The 12,095-nt window shown below is 36.2% G+C and overlaps 1 protein-coding gene across 1 annotated transcript; it reads left to right on the top strand.

Moving 5' to 3' along the window:
* The first annotated feature begins 8,713 nt into the window (after positions 1-8,713).
* On the top strand, positions 8,714-9,481 carry LOC110694391 (uncharacterized mitochondrial protein AtMg00860-like). Its single transcript, XM_021871560.1, has 2 exons — positions 8,714-8,747; positions 8,898-9,481. The coding sequence occupies exons 1-2, from the start codon at positions 8,714-8,716 to the stop codon at positions 9,479-9,481; spliced, it is 618 nt and encodes a 205-aa protein (XP_021727252.1).
* The last annotated feature ends 2,614 nt before the right edge of the window (positions 9,482-12,095 follow it).

Genomic DNA, 12,095 nt, shown 5'->3' with positions numbered 1-12,095 from the left:
ATGTATATAGTGATGCATCCAAGAATGGTCTGGGATGTGTGCGTATGCAAAATGGGAAGGTGTTTGCATATGCATCAAGGCAGTTGAAACCTCATGAAGTAAACTACCCTACTCATGACTTAAAATTAGATGCAATCATTTTTGCACTAAATATTTGGAGGCATTACTTGCATGGAATGAAATGTAGAATTTACACAGACCATAAAAGTTTAAAGTAAATTTTCACCCAAAGAGATCTAAACTCACGCCAAAGGAGATGGTTAGAATTTGCAACGGACTATGACTTGGATATACAATACCACAAAGGGAAAGCAAATGTAGTTGCGGACGCTCTAAGTCGTAAGACCAGTCATGAATTGAACACTTTGATAGTGGCTGATGAGTTATGCAAGGAAATGAGAAAATTGAACCTGGAAGTGGTAGAATGGGGAGTACCTGCAGGTATACTTGCGAATCTAAGCATTCAACCAACAATATTTGATGAGATAAGGAAAAATCAGGTAGGAGATGTTAAGTTGGATAGGATTCGTGAGAAAATAAAGCAAGGAAAGGCTACAGATTTCAAAAGTTATGAAGATGGGAGTCTAAGGTACAAAGGTCGATGGTGTGTTCCACAAAAATGTGAGGAGTTAAAGAGGAAAATAATGGAAGAAGGTCACAATACGCCATACTCAATGCACACAGGAGGGGACAAGCTATACAAAGACTTGAAAAAGATGTATTGGTGGCCTAGAATGAAGAATGAAATTACGGAATTTATAGCAAAGTGTCTAACTTGTTAAAAGGTGAAGATAGAGCACATGAGACCGCAAGGAACCGTGCAATCATTAGAAATTCCTGGATGGAAGTGGGATTGCATTTCGATGGATTTTGTGACTTGCCTCCCAAAGTCAAAGAGTGCAAATGATACCATTTGGGTCGTGGTGGATAGACTTACTAAATCTGCAGTGTTCATACCAATGAAGGAGACCTGGAAGATAGAGCAACTTGCAAAAGCTTATATCAAGAATGTCGTGAGGTTACATGGAGTTCCAAAGGATATTGTGTCTGATAGAGATTCTAGGTTTCTTTCAAAGATCTGGAAGAGTGTTCAGGAAAACTTTGGTACAACACTAAAGATGAGTACAACATTTCACCCTACCACAAATGGGCAAACTGAGAGAACTATTTAAACCTTGGAAGATATGCTGAGAGCTTGTGTCATAGACTTCCAAGGGGGATGGGAAGATAGCTTGGACTTAATTGATTTCTTTTATAACAATAGTTACCAAGCAAGCTTTGGCATGTCTCCATTTGAGGCCTATATGGAAGGAAGTGTTGCAGTCTTGTATGTTGGAACGACATAAGTGAAACAATGATCTTGGGGCCTCAAATGATCGAGGATACAGTTAAGCAGGTAAAAGAGATTCAAGCTAAGATTCAAGCAGCGCAAGATCGTTAAAAGAGTTATGAAGATTTGAAGCATAGGGAGGAAGAGTTTGAGGTTGGTGACAAAGTGTTGTTGAAGGTGTCACCAATGAATGGTTTCATGAGATTTGGGAAGGAAGGAAATCTTAGCCCAAAGTATATAGGTCCATATGAATATTACAGAGAATAGGCAAAGTAGCTTATAGGTTGGCATTACCAATGGAACTAAGTAAAGTGCATGATATATTTCATGTGTCTCAATTAAGAAGTTATATACCTGATAAGTCACATGTGCTACAACCTGAACCAATTAAGATAGATCAAAGCTTAACTTATGAGGAAAGACCTGTCAAGATCCTTGACAATTAAGTGCGTAGTACACGCAACAAGGAAGTTAAGGTTATTAAAGTGCTATGGTCTAACCAAGAATATGAGGAAGCAACTTAGGAAGTCGAGGATGAGATGAAAAAGACGTACCCTGAGTTGTTTAAGGTATGTTGAGTTACGGAGACGTAACTCATTTTCTTTAAGGGGGGTAGAATACGTTAGATTATCGCGCTTTTTCCCTTTATTTTCAGTTATTTTTATTGCTTTGTGCACATTTTTAACGGTTATTTCGAGTATTTTTTATTTCAAGGAGACATTAAGGTAAAAGTATGTCGAAAGAGTACAACAATATTACACAAAGTGAGGAAAAAGTTTGATTTTTTTCCCAGAAACTTTTTTTAATGGGGGTAGACTGTAATATCCTGTATTTTTATACGTACTTTAATTTAATTCATTATTTTATGAAATAATTAAATAATTAAATAATTTGAAATGAATTATTTATGGTACTTTATTAATTTTAAAAGGTTTATTTTAGTTAAATGTCCATTTTTATTTATTTAATTGCTTTGAAAATATTTTATTTTATTATTTAGAAACTTTGGGGCATATTATTTTATAAAATGAAGTTTTAAAGCCAATGATATTTTAAAGGAAATCAAATGACTAGTTTGAATAAGAGAAGGGATCATTAAGGGTAGAAAGGGAATTTAAGATTAGGAGGGTTTTGAGAAGGGATATAAATACCCATCTTATGAGCAAGTTAGATCTTGTTCAAGGTGGAGAATACCCAAAGATAAACTCTCTCTCTCTTCTCTTATTTTCTCTCCCTTAATTTTTCCCCCTCCCCTTTTATTTTACACATCACACGCACACACACATGGTGGTCGACCGCCACCACCACTTCCCACCGGCCGGCAACCGCTGCTAGCAACAGCCGACAGCAGAACCTGCCGGCGTGGAGGGCGGTAGTAGCCCCCTCCCGTCATGCAGTTTTGTGTGTGTTAAAAAAAAAACTCTTCTTTGCTTTAATTTTAATCTAGCCCTGATTTTATTATTATTTTTGGGTTGTGTGATGATTTTCATGATGTTTGATTATGATTATTATGTATATAATTTTCAAATTTAGTTTTTGAATTTAAAAGCCCCAAATTGAAAACCCTAGGTTTCTAAATTAATGTACATTGATGGAAATTGATTGTAGTTGGTTGGAATTATTGAAATAGTTGTTTTAAAACATAATTACAACAATTTTACATGTTTTTATAAAGCTGGAATTTTTATATAAAGGTTAGAATTATGTTTCTTGAAAGGATTTTTAATTACCCATTAATTGTGAATAAAAAGTAGGGATTTTAAATTAATTTTCAGCTTGTTTTTAAGGGTTTATAAGTGATTTAAATAGTGTATATATCACTAGAAATTTATATTGAATAGGTATTAATGTCTCTTTGTAATTTTGGGTTGTAGGAGATTTCCAAGTGAGTGATTTTGTGTAGTCGTGGCGATTTTGAGATCATATTCGAGGTACGTTCGCGTATTCGGTAATTATTTAAGTTTATGGAAGCATGCTAGGCTTGTTTATTTAATTCCGAGGTAGTATCATGATAGGTATTGGTTGGAATTGTTGATTGGATTGATTTTGGTCGTTGATTTGTGAAGTATGAATTATTTAAGGTGAATTGTTGATTGGAATTAATTATGTTGGCATGTTGAATATGAACCACACTTTTATTATTGGCATGATTGAGAGCATGTTTAATTAAACTAAAGGTTTAATTTGGTTTGGAATATCAAAGGGAAATTTTATAATGGTTCATATAACTTTTATTGATGCTTTAAGCATGGGAATTGATCTATTAAATGTCTTAGTACACAGGAATAAAATGTATTGCGGTGTCTAAGTTCAATTAAGGTGTTCTAAACACCGAGGGATAGGATTTGAGGTGCTTTATGCGCTTAACGCCGAGATAGTTTAAAAACGGTTCAACATTAAAATTTATATGGTCACAAATTATTCAAGAAATAAATTGGTGTGTTTTAATTACTTGAATGATTTATTATGATTGATTGTATTATGGTTTGAGAGTCACCACCAAGTCAAAAAAATATGTAAATAACGTAAAGTGAAAGAGATTACACACCAAAACTCTTGGAACGTATATATCTTGAGTATGAACATATGGGGGGGGGAGTTATGCGACTTTATATTTTATCATAACTTCTACTGTGAGTACAGGACGCTGTAATTTTCTTTATTTATTTTATGCGCAAGACGTCCAGTCACTTTCTTGTGGCATTTGCCTACCCGGTGTAGTTTACCTCAATTTATATGGGGCAGGGATTTGGTGGGAAACCCGTTCGATGCGTAATCAAATTAAATAAGCAATTCATTTATTTATTGGTTGGTCGTTTGGTATGTTGTATGCTTGTAACAAACGCAACAAGTTAAGTTGTGTGTTGCTAGGATGAAAGCATGTTAGTGTGTGCTGTTTACGCTTATGTACTCGGCATTGCTGATTGTGTGTTTGTATGTTTGTTTGGCCTTGTCTTTATCTTGGCCCTAGGACGATCCATTTCTAATGGCGAGTAGTGGGGACAAAGTAAAGAGAAGCTTTTCAGGTGATGAAGCATATTCGTGATGGGCATGAGTGAATAGCGAATCATGCTTAGTTTCTATAAGAATATGATGTGGTTTATTGTTTTGATTATCATATATTTTGCTTGTGAGACTAACACAAAGGTTTTTAAAATTCGTTTTGGGTTTTGATAAGGGCCTACAATGGTTCCACGTTGTAGGTTGACTTCGTCTAGCTTTGGTTTGACTTTACTTTCGCTTGGTTTGACTTTTTAAGTTAACTTGTTTTGAATGGTTTTTAAAGTGAGTCTTTCGTTGTGTGTCTTTGATAATTTCCTTAGCCGTTTTCACAGTGGCGGTATGTCTTAGAATTTCCTATTTTGTATTTTTAAAAAGAGCAAAACAGGTATTTTAAAGGAAAGGAATTTCTAGGGTGCTACAAAGTGGTATCTGAGAGTTTTGGTTGAGATTTTTATTACCACTAAAGCCAAAAAAGTGTTTTAAAGTATTTTGTTTTAAACTTGGCCAAATGTTTATTTAATCAAGTAATTTTAAAAGTGAGTTATTTTATTTTAATTAAAAAGAGGACCGAAATTTTTTTGTAAAAGGGTCCGAATTTTTTTTTTTTTGGAAACGTCCGAATTTTTTTTAAAATTAGGGTGTTCGAATTTTTTTTTTATGATGGCCGATTATTTTGGCCTTTTTCGAAATATTTTATTTTAGAGTCAAAAATATTTTTAGTTTGTTCATTTTGCAAGAAAGCGAAGGATTAAGGTAAGAATTATGTGTTATAAGCTTTAAAAAGCATGTTGGTGAGCTTGGGTAGGTAAGAATTTGGGCATATAAATTAGAAATAATCATATTCTTGTATGCATTAATATTTAGGTTGTGATTTTTGACCTTGTGAATTGATTTTTTGGAAGCATGTAATCATGTGACTAGAAATAAGTAAAATTGATAGTTTGATTGAACATTGAACCTAAATTCATGCAAGAACTGTGTTATTTTATTTTCTCTGGGAAGGGAATTCTTTTCTAAGTCTTTTCCTTTACAAGATGTCGATCTTTCCTAGCAAACACTCTCAAATTGGTACTCTAATTAAGAAAGAATGTAAACATCCCTTTGACTATGTTAAGAAAATTCGATTATACTGTTCTCATATGAGCGATATCCTAGGAGACAAACATTATGACCTTCCTAATCGTGTTTCAGCTATGATCATTCACTTGCCTTCTAGATGAACCCCCATTCTTGCTGTCAAAGCAAAGTTTTCTGATTTTTACTTACCTGGGGACATCCCAAATTACTCCAAATACAAAGATTATTATGGAAAGTGGTACCCTAAGTACAGATACTTGATATCTTATCTCGTTCGAGTAGAAAAGTATCACTGCGAGCGTTTACACATTCCATATCCAAATTATTACTATGATAACCCAGTCGGGAATAATTTCCCTTCCACTATCAATCAATCAGGAAATTTTTCTCCGCACAGGGTAATCAAGTGGGAGCAAATGGAGGGCAAGAGGAAGGAGAGCTAATGGATTAAAGTAACCATACTGTTGATAGTTCCATTATGGAAATTCCAAATCCAACTCCACCCCCAACTCCAATTATAATTGACATTTTATCTGACGATGAGGAAGATAATGAGTTCATTCAAGTAGAGCAAAATCTAGAGACACCTGAACCAATGGATTAGGAAGATGACCCAGAATTCATTCCTGGAAGCTACAAACAGTCGAAGGACAATGTTCGAAAGGAATAGATTTTTGTAGTTTCATTTCTTTTAGGATTCTTAGTTTCATTTCCGCGGTTTTAATATATTCCTTTGTCAGTAAAGTAATAAGTGGCATGGCCACAAGGAGTCAATAAACCTATTGAGTTGCGTAGGTTATTCGAACTCATTTCATTTCATTTTTCTATTCATTTTCTAACTCAGCAATAAAATTTTATTCATTTCCTTGCCAAATAATTCATTTTACTGCCAAGTAATTCATTTCGTATCACTACTTCAATGAGCCATTTCTTACTCAAATATTCCAATAATTCATTTCTAAACTTTGGGAAATCATGGGAATTATTTTTATTTATTGATGTGATGCTTTATTAAATGTATGGTTGGTTAGCAATCAAAAGTTGGTTGATCAAGCTGCAAATTTTGGGAATTGTAATTTTGCAATCTCAATTTGTTAGCTTAAAATTAAATATGCGTGTATGAAAGGTATAAGTTAATTAGATGGGTGCGTAACTTGAGAGCTAACCATGACCATAATTAATAAAGACCCCTTGTTTTAATTCCGGCGAAGAAAGATGGCAGGAGGAAGTGGGAGCAATAATGAAGGGAATGAGCTAAGTGAGGTTGTAAGGCAGTTAGCAGTGGTCGCCCAGCAGTTAGCAAGAAACTCGAACAACAATGGGGATGCTCAGGGAGTGATGTTTAAGAAGGTGGCGTAAAGCAAGCCACTAAACTATCAAGGCGAACCTGATCCAACAGTGCTGGAAAACTGGTTAAGGGAATTTGAGAAACTGTTTGGGGTAATTGGATGCCCAGAAATTTCGAAAGTAGGTTGTGCTACCTATTACCTCTAGGGTGAATCTGACCTTTGGTGGCAACAAAATGAGGCTACCATTAAAGCACTACCTGGGTTCAACTGGACTATGTTTCAGGAGAAGGTTAGGGACAAGTTTTACCCCAGTTTCTTACAGAAACAAAGAGCTGAAGAATTTTCTAACTTAGCAACGGGAGATATGCAAGTCACTGAGTATTATACCAAGTTTATTAAGCTATCACGATTTACCAAAGAATCTATTTCTATAGAAAAGGCAAAGGCTAGGAAGTTTGAGAGTGGATTGACCACTAATTTGCAGCTAAAGCTATGTGGACAAGTGTTCAAAACCTTGGATGAAGTGTATGGGAGGTCTGCACACCTTTATGCATTGGAGTTGAAGAAAAAGAAAGAGTTAGCGGAGGTGGAAGGGAAGGAAAAGAGAAAATAGACGGGAAAAACTCCAGAAAGCCGCAAGGTAACCAAAACAACTTCAAGAAGCAGAAGTACCACCATAACAACAACAACTTTAACAACAATAACAACTTCCACAGTAACAATCGCCAAGGTGGGAGAAACTTTAATGGAGGAGCTAAGAACTCTAACCAGGGAAAAAACAAAGGACCAAGGCATTATTACTGCAAAAGGTGTAGAAATGACCACCCTAGTAGAGACTGCCATGATAACTTGGTTACTTGTCGCGCTTGCAACAAGTTGGGACATAAGGAGTACGAGTTCTTCTCCAAAGATTCTAACCGAAACAAGCAGGGCAGTAATCAAGGAGGAGTTCAAAGGAACTTTTAGGGGAACAACAACTATTCAGGGAACAAAGGGGCATAACAGAATGGGGTGAAAGGCAACAATAATGGGAATAATCAGGTGAAGAGTGGAGCTCTAGGAAAACTAAATGTGATAAATAGGCATGAAGCTGGTACTACGAAGGATGTTATTACTGCTACTTTTTCTATTAACTCTATTCCTATTAACGTTTTGTTTAATTCTAGTGCAACTTTTTCTTTCATTTCAAAGCCATTGTTTCAAACTATCGCACTACTTGAAAACCGTAGATGTTATAGATGTACCTATAGTTATTCCTAAGGGAAGGGTAGTACAGTGTACCAAAACCTTTAAGGATGTGTCATTAGAGATCGAGGGAAAAGTGTTTTTGTCTGACCTCATCGAGTTTGGGTTAAGTGACTTCGATGTCATTTTGGGAATGGATTGGTTGAGCAAGTATAGTGTAGAGATTAGTTGGCGATCACAGAAAGTACATATGAGTACGACTAAGGGTGAGTTGGTAACGTATTGGAAGCACAGTGAAACAAAGTGTCCAAGGGTCATATCTATGTTGAAGTTGGAAAAGTATATTAAGAAGGGACATCCAGTATATTTTTGTAGTGTGAGAAAATTAGAACACGAAGAGACAGCTCAGCCTGAGAACATAGAAGTTGTAAATGAGTTTCTGGATGTGTTTCCGGAAGAGATTCCAGGAATGCCGCCTAAAAGTGCAATTGATTTCACAATAGAGTTGGTCCCAGGGATAGCATCGATTTCCAAGGCACCATATCGAATGGCACCTGCAGAAATGAGTGAATTAAAGGTGCAACTACAAGATTTGTTAGAAAAGGGGTACATTAGACCAAGTGCTTTGCCTTAGGGAGCACCAGTGCTGTTTGTTAAGAAAAAGGATGGGATTATGAGGTTATGTATTAACTATAGGGAGTTGAATAAGGATACCATAAAGAACAAGTACCCATTACCAAGGATTGATGACCTATTTGACCAGTTGAGGGGCGCATCTGTATTTTCCAAAATTGATTTAAGGTCTGATACCATCAGTTGAGGATCGCAGATGAAGATATTCCCAAGACTGCATTTAGAACAAGGTATGGGCATTATGAGTTCACAATAATGCCATTTGGGTTGACCAATGCTCTAGCAATCTTCATGAGCTTGAAAAATAGGGTGTTCCACCATTTATGGACATGTTTGTCGTGGTGTTCATAGATGATATACTGGTGTATTCAAAGAATAAGGAGGAGCATGTAGAGCATTTGAGGGCAATTCTACAAACCTTAAGGGAAAACAAGCTTATGTGAAGTTTACCAAGTGTGAGTTTCGGTTGGAGAAATTAGCAGTTCTGGGTCACTTTGTGTCCAAGGATGGGGTAGAAGTAGATCCATCAAAGATTGAGGCAGTGAAAGGGTGGCCTATGCCAAAGACGGTGTCTAACATTAGGAATTTCTTAGGTTTAGCAGGGTATTATAGGCATTTTGTGAAGGACTTTTCTAAGATTGTTAAGCCTATGACCTCTCTAATGGAGAATGACAAGAAGTTTGAATGGGATGAGAAGTGTGAGAAAGCTTTCCAACTCATGAAACAAAAGTTGATTACAGCACCAGTGCTTACACTGCCAGATGATAGTGAAATCTATGATGTATATAGTGATGCATCCAAGAATGGTAAGGGATGTGTGCGTATGCAAAATGGGAAGGTGATTACCTATGCATCAAGGCCGTTGAAACCTCATGAAGTAAACTACCCTACTCATGACTTAGAATTAGCTGCAATCATTTTTGCACTAAATATTCGGAGGCATTACTTGTATGGAATGGAATGAAATGTAGATTTTACACATACCATAAAAGTTTGAAGTACATTTTCACCCAAAGAGATCTAAACTCACGCCAAAGGAGATGGTTAGAATTTGCAACGGACTATGACTTGGATATACAATACCACGAAGGGAAAGCAAATGTAGTTACGGACGCTCTAAGTCGTAAGACTAGTCATGGACTGAACACTTTGATAGTGGCTGATGAGTTATGTAGGGAAATGAGGAAAATGAACTTGGAAGTGGTAGAATGGGGAGTACTAGTAGGTATACTTGCGAATCTAAGCATTCAACCAACAATATTTGATGAGATAATGGAATATCAGGCAGGAGATGTTAAGTTTGATAGGATTCGTGAGAAAATAAAGCAAGGAAAGGCTACAGATTTCAAAATTTATGAAGATGGGAGTCTAAGGTACAAAGGTCGATGGTGTGTTCCACAAAAATGTGAGGAAGTAAAGAGGAAATTAATGGAAGAAGGTCACAATACGCCATACTCAGTGCACACAGGAGGGGACAAGTTATACAAAGACTTGAAAAAGATGTATTGGTGGCCTAGAATGAAGAATGAAATTACGGAATTTATAGCAAAGTGTCTAACTTGTTAAAAGGTGAAGATAGAGCACATGAGACCGCAAGGAACCGTACAATCATTAGAAATTCCTGGATGGAAGTGGGACTGCATTTTGATGGATTTTGTGACTTGCCTCCCAAAGTCAAAGAGTGCAAATGATACCATTTGGGTTGTGGTGGATAGACTTACTAAATCTGCAGTGTTCATACCAATGAAGGAGACATGGAAGATAGAGCAACTTGCAAAAGCTTACATCAAGAATGTTGTGAGGTTACATGGAGTTCCAAAGGATATTGTGTCTGATAGAGATTCTAGGCAAAGTTTAGGAAAACTTTGGTACAACACTAAAGATGAGTACAACATTTCACCCTGCCACAAATAGGCAAACTGAGAGAACTATTTAAACCTTGGAAGATATGTTGAGAGCTTGTGTCATAGACTTCCAAGGGGGATGGGAAGATAGCTTGGACTTAATTGATTTCTCTTATAACAATAGTTACCAAGCAAGCATTGGCATGGTACCATTTGAGGCACTATATGGAAGGAAGTGTCGCAGTCTTTTATGTTGGAACGACATAAGTGAAACAATGACTTAGGGCCTCAAATGATCGAGGATATTGTTAAAAAGGTAAAAGATATTTAAGTAGTGCAAGATCGTCAAAAGAGTTATGCAGATTTGAAGCGTAGGGAGGAAGAGTTTAAAGTTGGTGACAAAGTGTTGTTATTGAAGGTGCGCCAATTAAAGTTGTTATGAGATATGGGAAGAAAGGAAAGCTTAGCCCAAAGTATATTGGTCCATATGAAACATTACAGAGAATACGCAAAGTAGCTTATAGGTTGGCTTTACCTATGGAACTAAGTAAAGTGCATGATATATTTCATGTGTCCCAGTTAAGAAGGTATATACCTGATAAGTCACATGTGCTACAACCTGAACCAATTGAGTTAGATCAAAGCTTAACTTACGAGGAGAGAACTGTCAAGATCCTTGACAGTAAAGTGCATAGTACACGCAACAAGGAAGTTAAGATTTTAAAGTGCTTTGGTCTAACCAAGAATATGAGGAAGCAACTTGGGATGCCTAGGATGAGATGAAAAAGAAGTACCCTGAGTTGTTTAAGGTATGTTGAGTTACGGATACATAACTCGTTTTCTTTAAGGGGGGCAGAATGTGGTAGAATTTCGCGCTTTTTCCCTCTATTTTATGTTATTTAGTGCTTTTGCACATTTTTAACAGTTATTTCGAGTACTTTTGATTTCAAGGAGACATTAAGGTAAAAGTATGTCAAAAGTGTACAACAATATTACACAAAGTGAAGAAAAATTTTGATTTTTGTTACCCGAAACTTCTTTTAAGGGGGGTAAATTGTAATACCCTGTACTTTTATATGTATTTTAATTTAAATCATTGTTTTATGAAATATTTAAATAATTTGAAATGAATTATTTATTGTATTTTATTTATTTAAAAAGGTTTATTTTAATTAAATGTCCATTTTTATTATTTAATTGCTTAGAAAAATTTTATTTTATTATTTAGAAACTTTGGGGCATATTATTTTATAAAAGGAAGTTTTAAAGTCAATGGAATTTTAAAGGAAGTCAAATGACTAGTTTGACTAGGAGAAGGGATCATTAGGGGTAGAAAGGAAATTTAAGGTTAGGAGGGTTTTGAGAGGGAGTATAAATACCCATCTTATGAGCATGTTAGATCTTGCCCAAGGTGGAAAATACCCAAAGGTAAACTCTCTCTCTCTTTCTCTCTCTCTCTCTCTCTCTCTCTCTCTCTCTCTCTATCTATCTCTCTTTCTCTCTCTCTCCCCTCCTATTTTCTCTCCCTTAATTTTTCCCCCTCCCCTTTTATTTTACACATCACACGCACACACACGGTGGCCGACCACCACCACCACTTCCCACCGGCCGACAACCGTTGCCAGCAGAAGCTGCCGGCGTGGAGGGCGGTATGAGCCCCCTCCCGTCGTGCGGTTGTGTGTGTGTTTATAAAAAAAAAAACTCTTCTTTGATTTAATATTAATCTAGCCTTGA

The sequence above is a fragment of the Chenopodium quinoa genome, unplaced genomic scaffold, assembly GCF_001683475.1.
Source record: "Chenopodium quinoa cultivar QQ74 unplaced genomic scaffold, ASM168347v1, whole genome shotgun sequence".
NCBI lineage: Eukaryota > Viridiplantae > Streptophyta > Magnoliopsida > Caryophyllales > Amaranthaceae > Chenopodium > Chenopodium quinoa.
Note: the sequence above shows the minus strand (reverse complement) of the source record. Positions and strands in the feature narration are given on the sequence as shown.